The sequence below is a fragment of the Myotis yumanensis genome, unplaced genomic scaffold (assembly GCF_028538775.1).
Source record: "Myotis yumanensis isolate MYYU_CA2020_CCGP unplaced genomic scaffold, mMyoYum1.0.hap1 SCAF_2, whole genome shotgun sequence".
NCBI lineage: Eukaryota > Metazoa > Chordata > Mammalia > Chiroptera > Vespertilionidae > Myotis > Myotis yumanensis.
This window is the reverse complement of record NW_027223753.1, coordinates 118940844-118968143: the sequence shown is the minus strand read 5'-3', so window position 1 is coordinate 118968143 and position 27300 is coordinate 118940844. Positions and strand designations below refer to the sequence as shown.

The 27300-nt window shown below is 40.2% G+C and overlaps 1 protein-coding gene across 9 annotated transcripts in view; it reads right to left on the bottom strand.

Moving 5' to 3' along the window:
* ROBO2 (roundabout guidance receptor 2) overlaps positions 1-25643 on the bottom strand; it is a 691429-nt gene extending 665786 nt beyond the window's left edge. For all 9 annotated transcript variants that reach the window (XM_070406004.1, XM_070406006.1, XM_070406010.1 and 6 more), the window contains exon 1: positions 24922-25643. In XM_070406004.1, coding sequence (XP_070262105.1) covers positions 24922-24982 — 61 coding nt within the window. In that variant the 5' untranslated portion in view covers positions 24983-25643. The remainder of the gene's footprint in view (positions 1-24921) is intronic.
* Between the last annotated feature and the right edge of the window lie 1657 nt (positions 25644-27300).

Below are 27300 nucleotides of genomic sequence, written 5' to 3'. Positions count from 1 at the left end.
TCTATTTAGGTGATATTTGAAAGTTTAATAAAAGATATTGAAGATATTCCTTGTTCCTGATTTTGTAATAGAATTTCCTTAATATCAAGTTAGGAAGAAATGTAAGTATTGATTTTTCTGATGATAAAAACAACACACACAGACACACACATGCACAGACAAATCTAATGACAAAATTCAATTATAATCCTAATCCAAGTACATAACTTTAAAAAAAATTATAAAATACAAAGCAAAAAAGGATGGCTTGCAGGTTATTAACTAACTCATAGAAATATTAAAACAAAAGGATAGAAGTGCCAAAACCTTTTAACTTGGTTGTGTACATTTTAACTAAATTATAAGCATTTATGTGTATGTATGCATACATGCATGTAAGTGTATCTATGTGTGTTTTTATACACACTTATATGTGTCTATATACATATATTATCAACATAGGGTACATGTATATTCCTTAATCTACAAAACATGTTGCATATATTATTGATTACAATTATGACCTCAACTCAACTATTTTATGTTTCAAGTTAGGATATTAAGAAATATATTTGAGGGAGACCAAGATGGCGGCGTAGGTAAACACCGGAGACCGCTGCCGCAAACAACCATTTCAAAAATACAACTAAAAGACTGAACGGACATCACCCAGAACCACAGGAAGGCTGGCTGAAGAGAGACTCTACAACTAGAAGGAAAGAGAACAGCAAATCGAGGCTCAGAGGCGGCGCAGTGTGGAAAATACAAAGGTACCGAGGTGCGCGCGCAAAGCGGGCTGGTGGCTGAGGGCGCGGTTGTCGTTTTCTGTCGGGAGTGAGTCTCAGACTCTGGGCTCCAGATCCGGGCGAGTCTCTAGGGACCCAGACTCAAACGGGAGAAGCGGGATTATCCGGCATCAGTTGGAACCTGAGGGCAGCTTTCTCTCCGAAGTTTGCAGCAGCTGCCGGGGTTCTGAGAAGCAGAGCCTCTGGGAACGGGACTGAGCGTGGCCATAACTGCTCCCTCCGCCCGCCCTGTTGATCCCGCCCCGCCCAAACCCTGAGCACAGCCATTTGCCAATCGCCTCAGGCAAAGGCTGGATTAGCGCCTCCCCAGAAGGCAGACGTTTTCCATACAGCTGATTCCTATAGCCAGTCGGCCTGGTGGTCAAACCCCTCTAGTGTTAACTACAACAATTAAGTCTTGGCTAGAACAAGACTGCGCACAGAGACCACAAGGGGGTGCACCAAGAAAGCATAAAAGATGCGGAGACAAAAAAACATGACAGAAATGGAGGATATGGAGCTAAGAATCGCAATTTTGAGGGCTTGCCATAAATTTGTGCAGAACCTCACGAAAACTAATGAGACCCTCGATGCTACGATAAAGAAATTAGAAAGTAAGCATACACGGACTGAAATAAAGAATATTATACCCAATAGCAGACCAGAGGAGCACAATAATCAAACAAAAGATTCGACAAAAAACACCCAATTGGAAAAGCAAAATGAAAAAAGAATCCGAAAGTGTGAAGATAGTGTAAGGAGCCTCTGGGACAGCTTTAAGCAGTCTAATATCAGAATTATTGGAGTGCCAGAAGATGAGAAACAGCAAGATATTGAAAACCTATTTCAAGAAATAATGGCAGAAAACTTCCCCCATCTGGAGAAAGAAATGGACTTACAGGTCCAAGAAGCGCAGAGAACCCCAAACAAAAGGAATCCAAAGAGGACCACACCAAGACACATCATCATTAAAATGCCAAGAGCAAAAGACAAAGAGAAAATCTTAAAAGCAGCAAGAGAAAGAGGCTCAATTACCTACAAGGGAATACCCATACGACTGTCAGCTGATTTCTCAACAGAAACTTTGCAGGCCAGAAGGGAATGGCAAGAAATATTCAAAGTGCTGAATACCAAGAACCTACAACCAAGATTACTTTATCCAGCAAAGCTATCGTTCAGAATTGAAGGTCAGATAAAGAGCTTCACAGATAAGGAAAAGCTAAAGGAGTTCATCACCGCCAAACCAGTATTATATGAAATGCTGAAAGGTATCCTTTAAGAAGAGGAAGAAGAAGAAAAAGGTAAAGATACAAATTATGAACAACAAACATGCATCTATCAACAAATGAATCTAAGAATCAAGTGAATAAATAACCTGATGTACAGAATGAACTGGTGATTATAATAGAATCAGGGACATAGAAAGGGAATGGACTGACTATTCTTGGGGGGGAAAGGGGTGTGGGAGATGCGGGAAGTGACTGGACAAAAATCATGCACCTATGGATGAACACAGTGGGTGGGGAGTGAGGGTGGAGGGTGGGGTGGGAGCTGGAAGGAGGGGAGTTATGGGGGGAAAAAAGAGGAACAAATGTAATAATCTGAACAATAAAGATTTAATTAAAAAAAAAAAGAAATATATTTGAAAAAAATAACTAGTTATTTTTATGTTATCATGTCTACAACAAAATACAATTGTCAGAGATACTGCGTCTTTTAAGTTTTGAGTTACTTGTATATTTAGAACTGTGAAAATTTCTCCAAATATACCATATTTTTTCCATGTTCCGTTCCCAGTATTTTCCGGTCCTTAATTTTTTAAGTTGCCCATGTAATTTCAAGAAATGAGAGACTACTAGTGTCTCCTACTTCTAACTAAAATGTTATATGGCATTCACATCTTAAGAATAAAAGCACATCATCAATTAACCTATTAACAATACACAGTAGGAACTTTTATTTACAAATATACATCTTCATTTTTGTTGCCTAATCCTAATGAATCTCATCAAACAAAACTGGGTCTTTATAAGCTCTATCAACTTTGCTAAATACCACCTCCCTTGAAAAAAGGAGAGAGGGAGAATAAGTTTTTGCTTAGATGGATCTAGAAAGGACGACTTAATCAAAGACCATCTTAGTTACATTACAGAAAATACTGGGAAACAAAGTGGTAGGTCTTTGTGGCTATCATCCTTTTTCCTCCTTCTAGGACTCTGTCCTGTTGGAACTTGTTTAGACTGAGTGTGGCTTCCCAAAGTTGTTACCCACATAGTTAAGGCCTTCCTGTGATCTAATGCTTTCCCACAGAAGGAAACTTTCCTCTTTGTGTGAGATTAATGCTTACAAAATATGTCCTAATCCTCTCCCTAAAGGCATTATTAGTGACATTTTCTCAGTTATAAAGACAGTTCAACTGCTCTATTTACCTTTTTAATTTAATGCATTCATGCTTCTTAAAAGTTGTGTTTTATAACAGTCACCATTTTGCCAAATGAAGTTCATGTTATAAACATTATTTTGATTAATTTAAAACTTGAAATTACAGAAGGAAAAGTATAAAATGACCTGGCAGTTATACAAATTTACAGAAATAAACTGATTGGGATTGTGTGCAATAAAGTTACCTACTGGTTTTGAGAAGCTATTTAAGGGTACAAAAATGTAGTTTACTTATATTTATATCATACATGTTACACCCCAATCCTACTTTTTATCAGTTTATACATAGATACATTGTTTTTAAATAACTCCTCAAAATATACTTTTTCTTCAACTCACTATAACTTCACATGGAATTAAAGGTACTCAAAATATCACACTAGGATAGCATGTTAGGAAATCATGATGCAGAGGGAAAAAATGTAGAATAACTCTACCATATTTTCTGTGGCTTTTGTATTTATCTATATTTTTATTCTAGATTCATTTTGAGATTTTTCTATACTTCTAGTGATTTATATATGCCTCTAGTCCTTCTACTTATATAGCAAAGTAGCCCTTCCTGAGTTTAAAGACTATTATAAGAATGAAAGCCCCTTCCTTAATATTATGCATGATTTATTGACCCAATAACAAAACCTGGATAATTAACTTTATGCAAAGACTCCTCATTTCAGGGTCATCCCTTTCAATATTATGGGCTCTGTGTTACTACATGCAAAAGCGTTTAATATTAGTGAAAAGAAGCAGTGGAAGTTGAATAAAAGAGAAAATCTAAAAAAAAAAAGAAAGAAACTATACAGTAGTGTATTAAAGTTATAGAAGGGTGAATTCCAGGTGAATAATCTTACATATGTTATTCCTGAAAGAGAACAAATGCCTATCTAGTTATTTCTGTTCCATAACTTCTAACTTAATGTGTAGGCACTCAATTATTAGAACACTTATCTCATTACCAATATATTACTAGTATACTTTAAGCAAATATATGTATACTAGAGGCCTGGTGCACGAAAAATTGTGAACACAGGGTGGGGTGGGGGGAGTCCCTCAGCCTGGCCTGAACCCTCTCACAGTTCGAGACCCCTCAGGGGATGTCCACCTGCCAGCTTAGGCCTACTCCCTAGGGGATTGGGCATAAGCTAGCAGTCAGACATCCCTCTGGCAGTCTGGGATCCCTCGGGGGATGTCCAACTAATGGTTTAGGCCCACTCCCCTAAGCCGTTAGTCGACATCCTTAGCGCTGCAGTGGAGGTAGGAGAGGCTCCCACCACTGCTGCTGTGCTAGCCAGCCATGAGCTGGCTTCTGGCTGAGCAGTGCTCCCCCTATGGAAGCTCACTGACCACCAGGGGGCAGCTTCTGCATTGAGCGCCTTCCCCTGGTGGTCAGTGAGCGTCACAGTGACCAGTCATTCTGGTATTTCCTCTATTAGAGTCAATTTGCATATTACCCTTTTATTATATAGGACTAGAGGCCCAGTGCACAAAATTCATGCACTCAGGGGAGGGGTCCCTCAGCCCAGTCTGCGCCCACTCGCAGTCCAGGAGCCCCGCGATTGCTCACCCTAGAGGGAGGCCCTGCCCACCTGCCACAGCCCATCAATAGGTGGCCTGGGCCTCCCTCTTTGGGGTGACTAATCGTGGAGCCCCCCAATTGATCACTCTACAGAAGGTAGCCTGGGTCTCCCTCTTTGGGGCAATCACAGAACCCCCCTAATCAATTGCCCCACCAGCCACTGGACTGGGCCTCCCTCTGTGGGGCCATTGTGGGGCGATGGTGGGCCCCCTGACCAATCGCATTGTACCTGCCTTGGCTGGCCTGGCTCCAGTGCATGTTATAGTGGTCGTCCAGATGGTCGTTCTGCTGTTCAGCAGTTTGGTCCATTTGCATGTTATGTTTTTATTATTATTATTATTATATATATGTATATATATACAATATATATATATATATATAGTAGAGGCCCAGTGCACAAATTCATGCATGGGTGGGGTCCAGCTGGCCTGGCCCTACTCAGGAAAGATCGGGGCTGGGCCTGTCGGGAGGAGGAGATGGCGGGAGATTGGCCAGCCAGCCCGCCCTGATTGGGGCCGATCAGGGTCAGGCTGGCTGAGGGGAGGAGCTGAGGGTGATTGGCCGGCAGGCCCCACCCCCGATTGGGGTAGGGGGGCCGATTGGGGGTCAGTGGCAGGAGGAAGAGGCCATGGAAAGTTGGCTGGCAAGGTCCACCCCCAATTGGTATGGGGGGCCAATCGGGGGCAGAGCTGGCTGGGAGGAGGGGCCGTGGGGCTGATCGGGGGTGGCGCCTGCCATGGGGAGGGGCTGTGGGTGGTGGTCCAGCCGGCTCCGCCCCCAAAGGGGGTGGGGGGCCAATTGGGGGCCAGTGGCCTGGGGGAGGGGCCATGGGTGGTTGGCCGGCCGGCCCTGCCCCTGATTGGAGTGGGGGGGCAGATCGCAGGTGGAGCTGACTGGGGGGAGGGGCTGTGGACTGATTGGGGTGGTGGGGGCCGATCGGGGGTGGGTCCAGCCAGGGGGAGGGGCTGCAAGAGGTTGGCCAGCCCGCCCCACCCCCTGATAGGGCTGGTTCGCTGGCTACAGTGGGCATCATAGCGACTGGTCCTTCCAGTCGTTAAGGCGTTCCAGTCACTGGCTTTTTATATATATAGATAGATATTTTTGACCAAATTTTGCAGAGTTAGACTACTTAGTCTCCAGTTGCAATGAGTTATGGCACAGTGCCCATATGCTTTCAAATATTAGCAATCATGTGCCCCTAAAGCATGACAGAAACAAAAGATTAACAAAATAGAACCAATTAGAAACTCTAGGAACTGGCCTCTATCACCTCACTGTCTATCTTAACTTATTCTTTACTTTCATATTACTGAGATACTGGCTCTATTTCTATCACTCTCTCACATGAGAAGTCCAAGGACTAGGGAATGGAGTAAGCACATATTTGTACAGAAAGCAGAGAATCTCACTTGTACAGTCTCCCCTGCAGCTTAATCCTCAGGCCAAGTGGCTTATTCCCCACCGAGTCTCTGCAGAGGACACGTTTAGTTTAAGGAGCCATTGTTCAGGCTTCCTCCCTTCATTCAACAATTTCTTCTTTTACTGAAGGAAGCAAGATCTCTGACTTCAACAAGAGGTTTTACTCTTCAACATATTTGGGGTCAGATAACAAAAATTGTGTTGGCTTCTAAATTTAAGAACCTGTCTATAAAGGGTAAGTTTAATTCATCCAACATTAATTGAGCCATACGTTTTCTTTTAGCAGATATAAAGTGACCAAGATATAAAGATGGGCCTTGCTGAATACTGACAGGTAGAGATTTCTCTTGGAAAGCTCTGTGAATTTGGTTTTGATGTTGAAGATGCTGTATTCTCCATACAAATGGTACTGTTTGAACTTTTCAAAGGAAAACATGTATATAGAAGCTGATATCATACTTCAAAATTATATACAAATCTTGAGCTGAGTTCAAATATATACCCACCAAACAAGAAATCACACATGGCAAAAGAACTGCCAATTTCTTTAACTGTAGAGACACAGAAAGGAAGGACATGAAGAAAAATCTTCCCTTGGACAGTCTGAAAAATTATTAAGACAAATACATTTGACAGTAATTTAACTGGACTCAACTGAAATTCCCAATTCAAGTCCAATTCTGTCAAATCTACCTCCATTACAGTTTTTTAATTAGTCTATCTCTCTTCACATCTACTGACAATTCCTTTGTTTATACCCTCACCATTTTATCCCTAAACTGCCTTTCTCTGCCTTTGGTCTTTTTGCCTTTAATGATACCCTCATAGATGCCACCTATTGTATTTTTAATAACATTAACCCACTTTAAAACCTCTAGATGGGTTTGTATTGCCTTCCTTCTGTGACAGAATCTTTCTCAAGAAACACTAACCCCATTTCCCAGAGAGGAATCTCCTCCCTGTTCCTGTACTTCAACCAGAAACACCGTATCTATTAAATTCATGCCTTAAATACCCTTTTTATCTTATGCCTAGCTAGCACGACAACCACTTGTCCAAATGGCAGTCACAATATTCCTTCTCTACTTAAAACTCTGCTCAAGTTACCTGCCAGGTATAAAGTTTTCTGACAAGGCTCTATCTAGAGAGCCTTTCATGTTCTCAACAAACTGTACACAAATACCTCCATGGTAGCGGCACTGAGGACAATGACCTTATTTACATGACCTTATATAAAGAGCTCAATTAACTGCACATAGTAGATGCACCCTAAATGTATACTGAATGAATAGATGAAGACTGATAGAGAAATAATATTTGGGGGTAGTGTAGGTGTAGAATATCTATCTTCTGCTCCATCTGTTGCTTGCCCCTCCTAGCACATTCTTTCTTTTGCTCCTCTAATAAAAAGGCAATATTTTATACTCTATAGCAACTATAACCCTCAGGCCAAATCTGGCCCACACCTTGCTTTTTATAACCTATGGATAAGACCTTTTTTCACTTTTAAATCATAGAAAAAATGTTCAAAAGAAAACTATTTTATGACAAAAATTATAAAAATAAAAATTTCTGTGTACATAAATAAAATATTATTGAAACACAGCTCTGCTCATTTATTTACATATTGTTTATGGCCACTTTCTTCCTACAAAAGCCAAGTGGAGTAGTTGTGAAGCAGGAGGCCTATGGGCAGTAAAGCCAGCAATAGTCACTATCTGGCCCTTAAAGTTTTGGGACACCCAGTCTATAGCATTACACTCCCTTCACTAACTAACGGAGAGGTCCCAGGAGCCTGCAAAATGAAATGGCATTGATGAACCTTGGCAAGCAGTTCTGCATTCTTTCTGTTTTCGTGGGCTTCTTATTAAGGAAATAAAATAATCACCAAATTTCAGATTCTCAGTTGCATGCAATGCCTATCAAACAATTGAAAATGTTTTAAATCAAGAAGTGTAATTTTTTTAATCTAATGATAGGATATTGTTCTGCCCTCTACAAATAATTTATTTCAAATAATAAACTTAGAAGAAAAACACACCAAAAAGTACTCAAACTAATGTAGTCAGTTTTAGGTATTATTTTCTACTCCTGTTATGATTTTGGAGCTCTCTACAGAACAAAGACTATCAAATTTTTCACATTTCCCTTAAGTTGTATAGCCCCAAAAGAAGCATGTCTAGTAAGACATCACTAATGTTGAAAGTAGTAAGAGGAATATGTTCTGCACCCTGTTCAGCCATTGAGTCTGTTATAATTCTTGTCAACTTACCTAGCAGACTCATATTGTTTACTACCTTTCCTTTGAAATATAATGCAACTTTATATTAAGCAGCTCCTATAATTTAAGGCAACAATTCTTTTGAAATAAGAACACCTAAACACAATTCATTGCTTCAAGTTTTTCTGACTCGGTCATGAAAACTGGCTGGTGAAATATTTTAAACATGGTTGCATTTTTGTCAATTGTGTCTTTTAATATTTAAAAAGGTTTAATAGGGTACATCTTAATATTGTTTCTCATCTGTATAGGCCAAGGTATACAGAGACAGTAAGTGCACCCTTCCCTAGCTTTAAATTGACAAGTATCTTCCAAATGAATTTCTGTACTCACTCCTGCTTCTATTCTGCCAAAATCTTGCCCCCACTCTCATGTTCTGACAATGAAGTGCAAAATCAATTGTGCTTAAGCCATGTTCACTGGAAGAGGATGTCTCTAGTCACTGGTGCAATACTCCCTAAATGAGTACTAAAATCTCCTGACCTTTAAACTGGGCATAACACTCCTAATCTGAATCACATTCTCTCTTTGCCCCACTCACACCTTTATCCCTTGGGCCCTTTCAGTTTTATTGCTTTGCTGTCTTCTCCCTCTAGTTAGATATCTAGATTTCAGATTATTTCCCTGAAGAATTAGTTAACATTTATATACCAGATAAAGCATTTGTTCTTACTCTGCTAAGATTTTTTGCTGCCTAATTTTTTTTTTATAAATTATGTCTATGTTCATGGGAGGTGGGGCGGGTGTATAAAGAAAAAAATTTTGATAGATTTCTAACTTTGGGATAGGTGATTTCTTCATCATTTTGTTCCCTTTGCTGTATCACTAATAAAGATGTTAAATCAGACCTCACTTGAAGCTGATCTCTAGACAGCACCCACCAAATCGTTACATTTTCATCTCTGATTGCCCTTGGGTATTACCACCTCTTAACGAGATATTTCACTTCCACATAGTGAAAAACAGGTTCTAGGAGGCTTCACGCAGAGTCCTTTAAATGTTTGCTCTCATATTCTGACTATAGTAAAGCCTTTTCAGTGAACATGAGTATAGACCAGTGATGGCGAACCTATGACACGCGTGTTAGAAGTGACACGCAAACTCATTTTTTGGTTGATTTTTCTTTGTTAAATGGCATTTAAATATATAAAATAAATATCAAAAATGTAAGTCTTTGTTTTACTATGGTTGCAAATATCAAAAAATTTCTATATGTGACACGGCACCAGAGTTAAGTTAGGGTTTTTCAAAATGCTGATACGCCGAGTTCGAAAGGTTCGCCATCACTGGTATAGACAGAGGGACAACTAGGCAGCAATATCAAAAATAAATGTAAAATGAACTGCAGAATAAGAATAATTTTAAAGAACACCAAGGTTTAGCTTAATTTACCATCTAAATATGCCTGGATGACATTAGAATCATGTTGACAAGCTGTATGGAAAAGCATCATCTTATATTTTTTGAAACTTTCAAACAGGAAGTTTTTCTATCTATGCATCTCAGATGATTGACAAGGTTCTGAAACCTTAAGAAATTTTCTTTGAACTATGACAAGTACCTAATGTAATCAAGAGATATAAGGAGCCGTAGACGGTTTGGCTCAGTGGATAGAGTGTTGGCCTGAAGACCAAAGGGTCGCGGATTCGATTCTGGTCAAGGGCCCATACTTGGTTGCAAGCTCCTCCTTGGCCTGGGCCCTGATCGGGTCTCCTGCAGGAGCCAACCAATTGATGTGTTTCTCTCACATTGATGTTTCTCTCTGTCTTTCCCTCTCTCTCCCACTCTCTGTAAAAATCAATGGAAAAATATCCTCGGGTGAAAATTAACAAGAAAAAAAAGATATGCCATGAGGTAATGGGGATTATAAATGTAGTATCTCTAACTCCTTATGCTAAACTAGACTATAGATATAAACCTGTATATATATGACACCTTATTTGTAAACTACAGACTGTCCCTTACATCGAAGTGCTCGTGGGAAATAAACACCTGCCACCCTTAACACTTTCTCATTAGATGCTTTTCTAAAATCTCAAGAGTATTGTAATTGGTTTCTTTATTAAAAAACACACACAAAAATGTGATTTGGATGCTGTGAAATAGATCAGCTTAGACACATTTTGAATATGTTCGCTAACATCATGTTTTTAGCTTCCTAGTGATCACAAATATTGCCAAAATATAAGAATGGCTAACTAATATTTTATATGTTCATTTGGGTTATTTCATACCATTTCAATTTTATCTGACAGTAACCACAGTGAACAGTTCATGAAACACTTAAAAAAAAAAAAAGACTTCTGCAGGTATTGAAAATTTAGCGAGTTCTTTGTCAAAAGCTTTGACAATGTATAAGAGCTAATTTGCAAAAGAGCCAAAGTAGTATGAAGACCTTTCTTGTCTGCCTTTTCCCCCCATTAAAAACAGAAGGTATTAATCACCCGATTTCAAAAGCAGCTGACTGATGCTATTCACTGGGTAGGGCCTTCTCACTAATGTGGCTCCATGAATAACTCTCAAGGCTTTTATTATTGCTCTGAGTGGACTCTTAGCAGCACAGCCTCCCTTTAGCAACCCTCATCCCCTCAGGCTTCAAAAGGATTATAGATAGCAGCTGAAAGAAAGCATCATTGGTAAAAACAAAAGTTTTTAAAGGGAAAAGCAATGGGAGGAAGGTGGACATACTGGAGACAAGTCATGATTCATGGCCTGTACTGTGTTCTGCCTCTCTTTCTCTTACTCAATACACTCTTTAGTTCTACTGCTGGACAAGAGGAGACCAGACCAGTGCACTTCTCCTAGCAACCAATATCAGTCAGCAAAAAAGGCATGTCATCTGCTCAAAGGAAAATGGAAGAATTTGGGGTCATACAAAGCCAGACACATGTTCTTTTGCATTTGATCCCAAATTGATTAGGATTGAAAGGATTCAGTAAATGCTAAATCATTCTGTTTTATGTGAATGTTAACAATCCATAGAACTAAATATTAGCTTGTCTACTTGGTATATATAGTAATTTAAAATGCTGGTCCAATTCATTTCATTCAAACATTCAGTTTTTCACTTTTCCAACATCATCCTGCTTATTGTTCATAGAGAGTGTCCCTCCCAGGCAGAACTTTGCACCTCCTGGACTATTTTGAATGCAAAGATTATGCACAAACTCCTATACCATCCATGTTGAAAAAGCTTAGAATTGCATTCTAAGACTATAAAAGCAATCCTCTGGCTGTCTTATTTGCATGCCATATTTTGCTGCTGCTTAGAGAGATAAAAACGCTTTCTGAAAAGTTGAACAAACTCAGAATTTAAATTTAACACGATGACACACATTTACTGAGTGTTTCAAAAATCTGGAGAGCATTTCATAAGACCCAACTGATGAACATCACAGGTGTTACAGTTTAACATAAAAGTACAATAATTCATAGCCTGGGAAATGTTCTTCTTAAAATAAAAGTTGTCAGTTGGATTGTGAGTGGAGGGCAGGCATCAAACAACTCAGAAGTTTATGTATATCTTACAGCCATGTGTGTATGGTGTGGGGGGTAAGACATATCTTTGCCCCAAATTTGTATCTACATGTTGTACATATTTTCCCATTCTTTTTTCTTTCATTTTGTATTACAAGTTGACGTGATCCAGGCTCTCAATCACAAAGGCGGATTGAAACACTTAAAAACATACTTAGCTACAAAATCACCTACATGTTTTCATGATAGCCAGTGAGGAACTGGCCAGTTAAATGTGTTAGCACTTCTTTTATGGTGAAGTTATTAAACAGCATTTGTGAGAAGAAAAGAGGCTATAAATCTCAACTAAATGACAGCTTGAAGATTTTAAAGTACAAGAATCAGGTGCTATTAGTTTTTAACTCTTGACATTATCACTGCAGTGAAAAAAGTAGTTCTGACACCATCAAATTCAATGTTTTAACTCAGTGATTTTTCAACTAGTGTGCCACAAGAATTTTTAACTCATGCAATACCTGACTATTTAGTCAGTATTGTCAAAAAAAAAAAAGACAACAGCCAACATAACAATAACCATCTAGTGTGAATGAATTAAAATTAGACCAATTTTTTGTCAGATCAGCAAAAAATATGTTTTTTTAGTGCGCCTCAGAATTTTAGTAATTAGTTTAAGTGTGCCATGAAATTAAAAGATTGAAAATTGCTGCTGTAACTCCTCACTGTCCATTTTGCATGGGGGCGGGGGATGCTGAGGAGCGTTAAGTTAGCAGGCATTTTTTTCTTCCTCAGTTTCTCCTACAGTCAGTGGCACCGTGTGTAGGGGTTCACATAATTGCTGTTTGGGTGATGGCTTCTTCCTGAAGTTGTTGCTATGCAAAGGTATGTTAGAACAGACAGCTGTTGCTCATTTTAGAAGGGGAAGGTAAAATGCCTTCCCTAGTTTAACAAATCAACAAAGGACTTCGCTTTCAATAACTACACTGTTATTTGTCAATACATTAAAGTTAGTTTTAAGATATAAAACACAAATTAGAATGTCTTTGGCTAGGTTCATCCTGAATTTCCCTTAATTTAATATAACCCTGAAAACTACATTCCATAATTATCAGATACACCTAAACAAATTAACTACATCATAGCATTTGCTAATATTTGGAAATAAATATTGTAAAACTTTCAAAGTCTGCTATAACCTTGATTTACAACCTTTTCTTTATAAAGAAAACACAAGTCAAAAGTTCTCCCTTTTTTGATCTTATGAATATGTTAGTTGGTTATAACTGCCACACAGGCTTTGGACAAATCCTTTAAATTCCAAATGATTTCAACTGGGTGTTCCTTGTTTAAACTTGAAAAGCAGTGTAATGGAACAGTTGAGTTATATTCCATGTCCTCCAGCTCATGTCCAAAAAGGCATGGGACCAAAAACCAGGGAAAGGAATCCCACATCAATCTTTACAACAGAAATTAAAAAGTGGCTATTAACCCCCTCTCCTGAGTTAAAATTGCTATGTTGCATATGGTTCTAGTTACAGTGGCCATAAACTAAGTACATTGGCTTAAGACTAGTATTTTCTTAGTATTATTTTTTTAAAATTCCATTTATTCATAAAGTAACAATAAGCACCATTGGTCATTAATGAATGAAAGTGGATGTGAATCATGAGACTTAGTGAATGTTGCTTGTCAGCCATATTCACGTCATTAAGCCCACAGAAAATACAGAAATATAACCCATGCAGATTGGACAATGAAGAATTATTGTGTTCAGAGATGGACATTTAGGGTTTTCTATAATTTTTTCAAGGTTAAACTTTCTCCTTCAACTGTACTCAAACATAATAATCAATGATAGGACATTTAATTAAATAACTTACAACAATAGAATTTAAGGCTGAATGAGACATTGGAGATTACAGTCAAATCTTACATTTTAGTGTTTTATGCTTTTTTTGTTTTTGTGTGTGTTTGTTTTTATAAGGATTAAAATTATATAATTAATTAAAAAGAAAAGCTAAAATTGGAGTCCAGAGCTTCTGACCACCTAATGGGTATTCCTTCTACAGTAGCAATGATATTGTTGTATTTGGGTTATCTTTTCTGATATACACAACCACTCATGAAAATCTTATTAATGGGTAATTATAACAATTATTAAACTCCATGTCTATATTGAATGAAAGAAAGTTAAGTGGACTATCTAGAAAAATTGTGAGTGGAGTCTATACAATTTTTAGAAAATTAGTAATGTTTACTTAGAACCCATTAAGTTTGTCTTATACAAGATTTATCTTCATGGCACTTTATATCAAGAGCACCAAATAAAATATATTCTTGATAAAATGTAAATCAGTCAACATAAACCAGAATTCAGACTTAACAAGCCTGTTTTATTTGTTAACAAATTTCTATTTGTAGTATGCCTCTCTTTTTACTCTTTTAATTCATAATACCACTCACTTGGGACTCCCATTTGTTCTGTAACCAGCATATGATGCAATGGAAACACACATGTCATAGAACTTTTGTCACAATTGCATAGGTGTGGCCACAGATGAGTCCCCTTAAAAGGCAAAAGTTCTTTTTTAAAATATATTTTTATTGATGTCAGAGAGGAAGGGAGAGGGAGAGAGAGAGAGAAACATCAATGATGAGAATCATTGATTAGCTGCCTCCTGCATGCCCCCTACTGGGGATTGAGTCTGCAACCCGGGCATGTGCCCTTGACTGGAATCAAACCTGGGACCCTTAGGTCCACAGGCCGATGCTCTATCCACTGAGCAAAACCAGCTAGGGTGAGGCAAAAGTTCTTAATCAATCACCTGAAGTCTCATGCTTGAAAGATTATATGAAAATTATAATTAAATTATCATGTAATACATAAGTAACCTGATTTCCAAATTCCTCTAAACTTTACTTCTATACTCTGAAGGAAATAATAGTAAAATTACTACTAATAATTAATATAGAGACAAATAATATTTCAGTGGTGCTTATTAAGTACCTGGTACTATTCAGAGTATTTATATATAATTTACATATAGAATAGATATATTACATATAAGAATTTATTTCTATATATGTGTAATACATATATACATATATTTTTCATTAATTTATCCCTTGTAGCAACTGTATGAGAAAGACAATGTTACCATGCCCATTTAACAGATAAGGACACTGAGGCATGGAAACATTAAATTACTTGCTCAAACTTGTTCAGCAATGTTCATTGACTGATTGCCTTTCAATAATCATCTCACACTTCTTCCCCTGTGAACAAACTATGTTACTATTAAACTAGCCTTCTTGCCTTTCCCCTAGCATACCTGTCATCTCCATGCCATTTATCCTGTTATTCCTGAAAGGTAATTTCCAATCTCCCTCGCTAATAAAACTCCATTCATCTTTGAAGGCCTAGGTTAAGTGACCCATTTAGAATTGACCCTTCCCAGTTTGCGCCAGCTGGAAATACATCAATTCCTTCTCATCACAAGATGGTCGGCAGGGGAGGGAAGTTAGGGGCGATCAGGCCAGCAGGGGAGGGCAGTTGGGGGTGACCAGGCCAGCAGGGGAGGGCAGTTGGGGGTGACCAGACCTGCAGGGGAGGACAGTTAGGGGCGACCAGGCCAGCAGGGGAGGGCAGTTGGGGGCGATTGGGCTGGCAGGGGAGCAGTTATGCGTTGATCAGGCTGGTAGGGGAGTGGTTAGGGGGTCATCCGGCTGGCAGGCAGAAGCAGTTAGGGGCAATCAGGCAGGCAGGTAGGCAAGCAGTTGGGAGCCAACAGTGCCAGATTGTGAGAGGCATGTCCAACTACCACAGGGATCAGGCCTAACCCAGCAGCTGGACATCCCCCGAGGGGTCCCAGATTGGAGAGGGTGCAGGCTGGGCTGAGGGACACCCCCCACTGCACAAATTTTGTGCACCAGGCCTCTAGTTATTATATAAAATGACTTCACTACAAAACACATTGAACTCATAAAGGTTATTCAATGTTTTCTTTTCAAGTTGATTTAAAAGAATAAATTTACCACATACCTGGCAAGTGGAAATGTAAAATGATTCATCTACTTTGGAACACAGTTTTGCAGTTCCACAAAAGGTTAAACATAGTATTACCAAATGACCTAGCAATTCCACTCAAGAGAAATAAAAACATATGTGCACACAAAGATTAATACATGAATGTTCATAGCAGAAATATTTATAATAACCAAAATTAAGAACAACCTAACTACCCATAAACTGATAATTCAAGGGATAAGTGATATGGAATACTATTCAGCAATGAAAAGGAATGAAGCACTGATACATGGTAGAATATGGATGACCCTTAAAAACATTAGATTAAGGGGAAAAAACTAGTCAAAAAGACCAAAATTGTATGATTCTCTTTATAGGAAACAAGAGGCCTGGTGCATGAAAATTGTGAACTGGGAGGGGGGTCTCTCAGCCTAGCCTGTGCCCTCTCACAGTGCAGGACTCCTAGCTCCTTACCCCTTGCCTGCAGTGGAGGCAGGAGAGGCTCCCGCCACCACCCCTGCTGTACTTGCCAGCAGTGAGCCCGACTTCTGGCTGAGCAGTTCTCCCCCTATGGGAGTGCACTGTCCACCAGGGGGCAGCTCCTGCATTTAGCATCTTCCCCCTGGTAGTCAGTGTGCATCATAGCGACCGGTGGTTCTGCCAGTTGTTCCACCATTCGGTTGATTTGCATATTAGGGCTTTATTATATAAGATGTCCAGAATAAACAAATCTATAGAGATAGAAAATAGACTAGTGGTTTTTTAGGGCTGGGAAGGGGTAATAGATAAGGAACATGATACAGGCTTTTATTTATTTATTTATTTATTTATTTTGATATGAAAAAGTTCTAAAATTAGATTCTAGTGATGGCTGCACAACTCCATGAATTAAACCACTGCTTTGTACCCTAGCAGGTTTGGTTCAGTGGATGGAGCATTGGCTAGAGGACTGAAGGGTGCCAGGTTCAATTCCGGTCAAGGGCACTACCTTGGTTGCAGATTTGATTCCCCAGCCCTGGTTGGGACAGTGCAGGAGGCAACCAATCAATGATGTTTCTCTCTCTTTGTCTCTCCACCTTCCTTCCATTCTCTGCAAATCAATGGAAAAATATCCTCTGGAGAGGATTAACAACAACAATGAAAAAAACTTCTTTGTAAATTTCACATGGGCAAATTGTATAATATGTGAATTATATCTCAATAAAGTAATTGGGAGAAAATATTTAAGTAGCAAAATTTAGAGAATGTGTATGTTGACCTTTATCTCAATGTTTTTAAAAATATAAATATATTTTTAGTTGATTCCTTTAAGCCAGTGGTCGGCAAACTGTGGCTCGAGAGCCACATGTGGCTCTTTGGCCCCTTGAGTGTGGCCACGAAGTTTCAATCGCACTGTATGTGCGCGCCTGCAAGTGGTATTTTGTGGAAGAGCCACACTCAAGGGGGCGCAGTTTGCCAACCACTGCTTTAAGCTATTTTCTTAAAATCAAAAGTAGGTCTATAACGATAGTCCTACCTGCCAAATTCCTGAGTTTATCTCATTTTATTGTCAGTGATAATAAACAGGGCCTGGCCACGATGTTTGCAACAGCAGGTAGGTTTTGCAAAATTACTACTTTCAATCCTCCTCTTAGTTGTCAATTATTAGAGATCCATACATTTGGAGATTAATTTTAGAAGTAAGCCATTTAATTCTATCTTGGTACCAGAATAATCAGTTTTACCTGTTGCTAAAGCTGAAAGGGAAAGCTGCCTTAAATGTAGAAAGAGTATTAGTTTCTGGGCTGGATATCATCATATAAGTCAGCATTCCTTAGTGCAGTGGTCCTGTCATGGCACATTAGCATCATCTGAAGGAGCGCCCTGTCAAAACATACACCCCAACAACTGTGTGATAAAAAGCACAGCACAGCACAGCAGTGTTTGTGGGTACTGGGGGAGAGTGACCATGAAAACCACAATTATAGAAAATATTCTTGGTTAGAATAAGAGAGGCATATTAAAGTATATCAACAATTCTATACCTCCTGACAGGTGAAAGGCAGAATATTAAATCACCAGGAATCATGATGTCCTTTGTGTCAAAATATGCATGTTTGATAACCCTCTTTATCTGTCTGACTTTCTGCCTGTCTACTTATATACGCACACACCCCAGATTATAAATTAACCTAGTTCAAATGAACAATGTTTCCTGTGTTGGGGTAGGGCATGAAAACAAACATCTCAAAAGTACTCCATAAGCACGTTTTCATACACTTAACAAATATTTGAATATCTATTATGTGTCATCGTGTGCTCCAGGCACTGTTAGAACATTGGTAAACATGACAAACAAAGCTAAGTCCCTGCTATAGAAGCTCAGTATTAGAGTCAGACAGTCAACAAACATCTCTGTCTATATCTGAGTGAAATTCTCCATGGGATGCTCATGTTTCTGCATGATTTGCTAGCAGAGGCACTAACTACTCTTTCATTCCAAACTACCTTTTCAAAGCTATGTATATAGCAAGCAGTCTTGTGTAACAGAGGTAGTCTCCCGTTGAGAGCAGAAAGCAGACTTTTTACTGTCCAATATAGTCAAGATAATGTTTTCCCCCAGGGTAAAGATTAGGCAAGCTTCTTCATTTCCCATTATAAAATATCTGGGTTCCCACACTCATGGTTGGTTCCTCAGCTGTGAGGCTAACCCACTATGACTACTTGGGACCCAATATATTGCCCCCAATGGACTTCAGGGTCAAGGTAAATCGATACACACATAAAGTCATGCTGCTTGCTGTGGCATGACTAATGAAGTCCATCATCTCTCACCCAGGAATCTCATGTCTCCTGCCAGCACTCATCCAGTTGTGGCAGTCTAACTTCTTAGCTTGCAAGTAGGATAAGATGTCAATCCCTTCACAGTTGTTGATGTACACACAACACACACACATACACACAGGTACTCTAACACTTCTAGGAGGTGACAAGTGCTATAAAGAATTAAGACAGGTAATAGGGGCAGCCCAATAGTGTTGTAAGGGGAGCAATTTTAGATAGGATGGCCCATATTTCTGAAGAGATGATTTTGGGGTAGGGACTTCTTAAATCAATTAAAGGACATAGCCATGCAGAGATCTGGGGAAGTGCATTTCAAGTAGATGAAAGAACAAATGCAAAAGCCCTGAGTCAGAAACAGAACATCAAAAAAGAATGCTCTAAATCTAGGCTCTAGGTAGGGAGTGTGAAGAGATGAGGTTAGGTAAGAAGAGAGGGGCTTGAACTTGAACTGCCTTGTAGACTGTTGTGAAGGGTTCTGCATGGAAGCCATTAGAAAGTTGAGAGCAAAGAGCTGTCATGCTCTTACATGCTTTTACAAGGTCCTTCTGGCTACTGTGTAGAGAAGAAACTGGGATGGGGTAAGATGCAGGGATAGGACAAGCAGGAATTAAACCAATGATCATTTATCAGGCTAATGTAATAATCCAGGTTTTGCCCAGGATTGTAGTGGTTGAGTTAGTAAGAAACATTTGGTATCTAATTATCTGAAAATGCATCAAAGCAATAAAAGAGTGGTTGGATAAATGGATAAATAGATGGCAATCAAGTAAAGTCAAATAATGGTAGAATCTAGGTGAGGATATCTTTTTTCTAAAAATATATGTACAATATATTTTTATTGATTTCAGAGAGGAAGAGAAAGGGAGAGAGAAATAGAAACATTAATGATGAGAGAAAATCATTGATTGGCTGCCACCTGCACACACCACACAGAGGATCAAGCCTGCAACCCAGGCATGATCCCTGACTGGAATGGAACTGTGACACTCAACTACTAAGCCACACCAGCTGGGAAAGTGGGAAAACCTTAGTGTTCATTGTACAATTATTTCAATGTTGCTAAGTATTTGAAAATCACAAACACACAAATAAAATTGTTGGTACCAGAATATATTTCAAAAGGTTGTGAAAATTAATAACAGAAACCTCATTTAAAGTGAAGTAGAGAGGCCAGAATGGGAAGCTCTCCCACCCTAACTCAATCATGAGGCACAACAAGGGAAACTGTTTGTAATAGGCCTTTTAACTCCTTTTCCCCCTCTATCAAAGATTTCCCCTTCTTTGTTTTAGCGAACTTTCACATGCCTCACTGTGGTTGCATGTACCAGATTGAAATTTCTAGTTGCTCTCAAATAAACCCATTTTGCTGAAGAAGTATCTGGCTGAGTTTGTTTGTAGTCAACAGAGTTCACTAACAATTTGGATATGGGCTGTGAGTACCAGCCAAGAATGATCCCTGGTTTGGGATCATGAAAAACTCTGGGAATAGTGATGCCATTTACTGAGCTGGAGATGACAAGAAAAAGGAGCAGATTCTATCCCAGGCTTCAGTTTGATATATTCTTATTAGCTATCATGCAAAGATGTCAAACAGTCAGCCAGATGTGTCCAACACTGTTCCAGGCACTGGAACTACAATGGTAGAAGAGCCAAACTCATGGAACTTAGATTCTTCCACACAGTGACTGGGCAATGTAAGAAGTATCAGCAATGGGATGAACGATCTTAAGTATTAGATGCAAATGCAGAAGAAAACACTAAGGTTTGAGGCCTAGATTACTTCTCTCTCTAGGAGTAATGCTGTTTTGAGTTACGGATATGTATTTTGGGTGAGATTGCTTCACTTTATTTATTTTGAGACGAACACACTTTAAATGCTATATTAGAGCTCTATTATAATATATCACACTGTTGGCACATTTTAAAAAGTATATGGGAATTTCCCCTAAAAGGCTTTATGTTTTAGTCAATAATTAAAAAGAAGAAAAAAATCAATATTAATATATTGATTTAGGTTGATAGGTCCATACATGGAGATGCTATAAGAAACATAACAATATTTTCTTTAAAAATTAATCTATAAAATGATACTCTATAAGTTTCCATTGTCTGCTTGAACTCCAATCTGTAGACTTCTGTCTGTCTAAACTGAAAAAAGATAGGATCTATACAAAATAAGTTTCCATAAAGCTATATGGTATTAGAAAATAAAAATGATAAAGTTGAGGACCCAATTGGATATACCCAAAAGTAAAACATGATTAACAGATCTCTTTTAAATGCAGATGTTCTAAATTATTATTTAAGAAACAACCTCACTTATTTTCTTTACTCTTCAAATACTTTTATAATTCCTTACATCAGGTTCAAAAAAGAAGGAGGAGGAGAAGAGGAAGAGTAGGAGAAGAAATAAGTAAAAGGAAAATTTTTCTTCCAAATACTCTTCAAAACCAAATTGCACATAGGAAGTAAACGTATCTCCTACAGAATGCAGGAACTACCGAAGCAGATTTCATTGGACACTCATCCCACATACATGAGCTCCCTTCATTATCATATAAGCATCCAAATGTATTCAATGTGCTTACATATCCATATTTTCATTATCAAAATGCTATTTTATACAGGCTGCTCAGGGATGAGATGGCCCGAATTGTTCTTTGTATAACCATGACTTTTTTCCCCTGCTTTAAGATAGTCTTTTTTGATGTTTTAAGAAATCCTTTTGGTTTATGGTCCACATGTTGCCTAGACACAAAGGTTATTCAAACAAAGCCAATTCAAACCTCATATTACTGCAGAGTCCCAAGAACAAATTTCAGGTTACTTATATGCAATTTAAGTTCTGAAATGGACTACATATGGCTACAATAATGAGCCTATTATTAAAAGAAGCACTTTAGCAAAATGTATAAACCTGTATGAGATTATATATCTGCACTGTGCACACACATCATCTTTATCTCCCCAAATACCATGTGTGTCATTTCCATTTAGGAATAGTTAAGGCTGCATGTGGGCAAAGCCTTCAATCAGGGCAGAATCTTCAAGTGAACACCTCTTGCCACCACCTAGCTATCTGCATCATCCTTCAGGGAGATGGGGTTCATTAAAAGAAACAACACTGGAAAAAAAAACTAGTTAAGGCTTAGATAAGAAAACTATTCTCATTTTAAAAGTATCCTTTTACAAGTATTAAAGTATCATAAAATTATTGAATTGACAGAATGTATGGGATATAGATATAATTAAAAGTCTTGTGATGGTTTATATTAGTTTCCTGTAAATGACTGGGAAACTATATCCTTATTTAAAAATAAAGAAAATCTGAAGAACAAAGGCTAAGTTCATTACATAATCTCCTATTAATAGTAAAGGAAAATCTGCATTTGATTAATCTCTATCAAATGAGAAAATCTGCATCGACATCCCAAATAGAAAAGTTTGCATGTAGTTATCAGCTAACTTAATATTTATTTTCTATGGATTCCTACAGACACATGATACTGAACAATCATAAATATTAGCATGTACCTTCTATGAGAAGGCAAAACGCTAACATTCTTCACATGCCATAAAAATGCACATATAAATAACCCACCAAGCAAATTTCAATGCAAATCTATGTATCATTTGTCACTGAATAAAATTAATTTTTGTGTCTAGCACATGGATAGTCAGTATATCTTTGAAATGGTACAAGCCTCTCTAAATTTGAAATTCATGGGGAGAATGAGCACACACTTATAAGAAGGATAATAAGCAAATAGAAATCCTGGAATCCTGGAAGAGTAAGAAAGCTTAAAGAGCCGAGCAGCCAACTCCCTCATTATACATGTGAACACTCAGTCCCGGTGTTGAAATAGCCTAGAGGGCAGTGTTGTCTACATCCCAAATTTCCAACAGTCCCCATGGAGAGGCTGTCATCATTCTGGAGTAAACCAAAGGCAATCCAATGTCAACAGTATGATTTACATAGGAACTCACTAAGTGTCCACAGTTTTATTTGCTTTTGACATATTAGATACTAAATACAAAAATTAGTTTAACATAGAAAAAAATGAATGTTACCTTTTTAATTTCTCTACCCTAGGCATTTTTTTGCTACGTTACTATGAATTTGGCTGCATAATTGTGGGCCAGACACAAATCCCCCCGCCCTTATCCTATAAAATTATATCAGAACGAAAGTCCTACATGTGTCCCTAGGGAAGGCGGGAGGTGGGGGTGGGGGAGAAGGAAAGAAGGGAGAGAGGAAAAGAAGTGAGGGAGGCAGGACAGGAGGGAGGGAGGACAGGAGAGAAATGATGTCTTGCTACTGCTGTTCCAGCGAGCTGGTTAATTGCATTTGTTTCATATACCTCCAAACACTGTGGTACATTAATTACATTCTGTAACACCAAGCTCTTCTGATTCCCTCTGTCACTTCCACTGAGCAATTTAATTGTATTCCTCCTAGCTACACACTGATTCAAAACAAAAAATAAGAAACAACAACAATAAAACTTGGCAATAATCCTGTAGTCTAATATATAGCTTTTACATGTATTTCTGGTATTGAAAAATGTAAATTCATGTCTTATGAGAACATATTACCCAAAAACTTATATCCAAATCTTCTCATCCTAATACTCAAACACATTTGGGAAAAAATATGTAAAACTTTTTGTAATGGAGATGTAAATGTATTGTAGAGGGAAATGTATTAAAGAAAATGCATGGTGAATTATTAGATATGACTATAGATATTGCCACACTATAATTCAGTGATTAATTCCTAAACATCTACTACTTAGAAGCGGGAAGAGAGAAGCAGTGTGCCCGCATGAATGCCTTGCCTACTATCGCTGGGAGGCAAAGGTACTTATGTAGTCCAGGATTGAAAACTGCCACTTGACAGTAGGTAAATTCATCTGTCTTGCCTCATTTTTATAGAAAGGCTTCCTTTCTGAGTCCAATATGTTGGGTTCTGTGCATCCGCAGCTGCCAAGAACAAAGTTAGCTCCTATAGGCGGGCAAAAATAGGCAGTGTCCCAAATAATGAATTTGTCCACAATGCATATGCTGGAGGAAAGTTTATGTAGCAACAAACAACTATGATGGCTCAAATGTTTGGACCAATACACCTCCAATTCTTTACAAGTACAGTATTTAAAAAACTAAAGTACTATAACCCCCATTTTCGGGAGGGGGAGGTGGCAAGCTCCAGTCTTCTCCTTAGACCAATTCTTCCCATTGATGTAAAAATTAAAGTCCCTGGAAGGTTAATACCAAATATCCTCTGGATTTCCTTCTTTGAACAAACAATAAAAGATATTAATGATTACTTCCACTTGTCATTCAAAACAGCTCCTAAAAAGGATTTTGCAATTCTCTCACAAGAAACTGACATCCAAAGAGAATGTACCAGGAAACCAAATCTGAACAAAAGACAGGAGAATCAGAGGCAGAATGCTGGCTGCTTGACACACTGACTCAACCTAGAGGGAGACACAGCCAGCACCTGTTTCCGATCCCCATTGTGTCTGCCACAGGGGACAGAGCTGCCCCCAGCAGGCCCGGAGCTTATGTTTCCCCTTGGAGTCTGGCCCAGTCCCCTTTTGACAGTTTCCTCCCTATGATCTAAATTCTTCATTCTGATTTCACACTAGGAGGGCACTGGCCGGCATGAAGGTGATACACACTTTTCCCTGAGAGACCTCGTCCCACATTCCTAACTCAATGAACCTTCAGTGCAACATCCATTACTAATTTTCTTCACTTGAATGTCTAAGTCAAAGTTCAGATACAAGAACAAACACCAAACAGAGCAGTACCACAGTATTAGACTCTTTCGAGAGATTTCCTTTAATAATTCTCTTCTAACAAAACTAAGATCCCATCATTTATTGCCCAACTCCTCAATTAATTAAAAAAACAACAGTAGGCACTACTAATGTGTTCCACTTGCAGCTGTTTAGAAACAAAAGACTTAAAATCACTGTCCCCCTAAAGACCCACACCTGGCCAAAAGGGACTTAAACATACAAAGTCATTTTATTTAGAGCCCACATCCCCCTCAGAAAGAAAAGTGTATTTTTTTTGGTGGGGGAGGATAAAAGCATTTTTAACTTACCATCAACGGGAACATATAAAAATCCACAGAGCAGTAGTTGTGTAAACATCAGCCGACTCATTTTGACATATTAAAAAGGATCCAGATTGTTTTAAGAAACCAATCCCAGAGAGCAAAAGTACAAAAATAAGTATCAAAAGAAGAGGTAGGTCCAAAGTTCAGACTTTCCTAGATGCTAATAAAAGTCAAGGAGAGCAAATCGCAAGATGAGAGGGCTTAGTGGAGCGGTGCTGGATGGGGCACATTTAGATTCATCCAAATGCACAGACGGTGCACCAAAGGCTGCTGTATTTCCACTCGGGCTTCCTAAATTCCCACAAATGCAGCCCAGTCGGAGGGATTATTCAAGTGTGTCTAACCCTCACTCCTCGGGCTCCATTGCAATCCAAAACCAAGTTCTTTCTTCAGAAGTCAGGACGAGGAAGGGAGAGGAAGAAGATCTAATTCCTAGAAAGTGTTCCACAAACTTGCCAGCGCGCTGCCGGAAAACCATTGGCCTGCCTACTGGTTTCCTCCCCGGTCTCCTTCTGGGCAGCAGCTCCGCGTCCGGAGTTTTTCCCCTGAACTTCCACAGCCAGGAGGTGTCAACGCAACACTTTGCAGGCGGGCCGCCTGGGCGAGCCTCTCCTTTGCAGCCGCGTCGCCTCCCTCCACCTCTCTCGTTTCCAGAGAAGCAAAGGAAATCTAGACGCCTCGGTGGAGAAGGTGAACTCCTACGTGGTAGGGCGGCAGGGAGGGAGGGAGGAAGGGAGGGGCAGGGCTGAGGCCGCGGCCACCCCGCGGGGCCGCCTCGGAGCGGCTGGGAACGCCGGCGGCTGCGGGAGGGCGCGGAGCGCGGCCGGAGAGCCCGGGAGCCGGAGCGGAGCCGGGAGAAAGGGAGCGCGCGGTCCAGCCGCCCGCCGCCGCCGCCGCGCCCGCCACCCGCAGCACAGCGTCTGCCTCCTCCTACAGCTGCGGGCGGTGGAAAGACTTAGAGGAGGGGAAGCGAGGAGGCGGGAGGAGAGGGAAGGAATGAAAGCTGCTAGGAGTCGGCCCCCCGGGCGGGGGGGCGGGGGGTGAGGGGTGCGGTGAGCCCTCCACCTCCACACTCCGCCACCCTCCGGTGCAGGGGCGCCAGCGGCCGCGCGGTGCCGAGGAAGGGGCCAGCGCGGGAGCCCGGGGCCCGAGGGGGACGGAAATTCACAAATTCGGAGCCGCGGACACTGGTCAACTCCTTCCTCTTCTCTGGGCCTCCTCGTCCCCTCCTTCCCGCCTCGGGAGGGATAGGTGGGCTCCAGCCCCCGCTCCTCGGCGCGGCCCGCGTAATGGGCAGGTAATTTTCTCGGTGAGTGATTTCATGGAAGCCCTTCCTAATTATTCAGCTCTCCTCATGCCAGGGATGCACGCGCTTTCTGGAAAAATTCCATCCTCCAGGACCCAGGGCACAGCCTCGTTACCGGTTAAAATCGCACAAGTACACTTCACCTTTTAGCAAAATGAGGAAGCTACAAGCGAAGAGGAAAGGAAACAAAATATAACCACCTTTTGGAGCGGAAAGGTTGTGTGGGTGGGTGCTTCCTATGTCATTAAAAAGGTACAAGGAAAAGGGAGGGTGGTGTACAGAAATCTCTAGCCTCTACCGGCTTGTTTTAGCCAAGATCTATGGCCCCTCGAGGAACCCCGGGGGGAGGGAGCACAGGAGGAAGGGATGGCATCGCCTCTTCTATCACTCGGTTGCCTTCTGACCCCTGAAAGGTGAGTTTGATGCTGATTGTGGGATGCAAGGGAGTTGCACCGAAGACGCTTAAGATGGGAGCAGGAATCAGAGAGCTTGGCGGTGGTGGTGGGGACGGGGGGGGGGGGGGGGGGGGGGGGGTGGTACACAAACCCCTTACCCTCCAGAGTAAGGAGGGTACCTCTTGAAAGAAGAATCCGAAAACGAAAAATGGGGAAAGCTGAAAACCCAGCCGAGCTAATAGAAGCTCAAAAAGACCGGATTCCAGCCCAAAGATGACAAAACCCTGAAAATTAAGGCAACCCTGCCCCCACCCACCCAGTGTATGCCATTCAGGACCGGGGATGACTGAGGAAAGACACGTTGGATCAAAGGGATGCCAGAGTCTGCGGTGCCGCCGGTGTGGCCAGTGCGGCCGGGCCCACGTGTGATCACAGGCTCCCTGGTAGTTGTTTGATGCCGGTTCTGGTGATTAGAAGGCGGGTTGTAGGAACTCATGCCGTTCCCAGAGCTGAGCTAAATGCTAGAAGGTGAGTCTTTAGTTCCCCCTACTGGACAATATTAGGAAAGACTTTCTCTTTGATGAGGCCCTTTGAGGTTCTTGGAGGAAGAACCTTTTGTTTGGTGGATACATTTTGGTGTTGCCACTTAATTTAGCTCTCCCT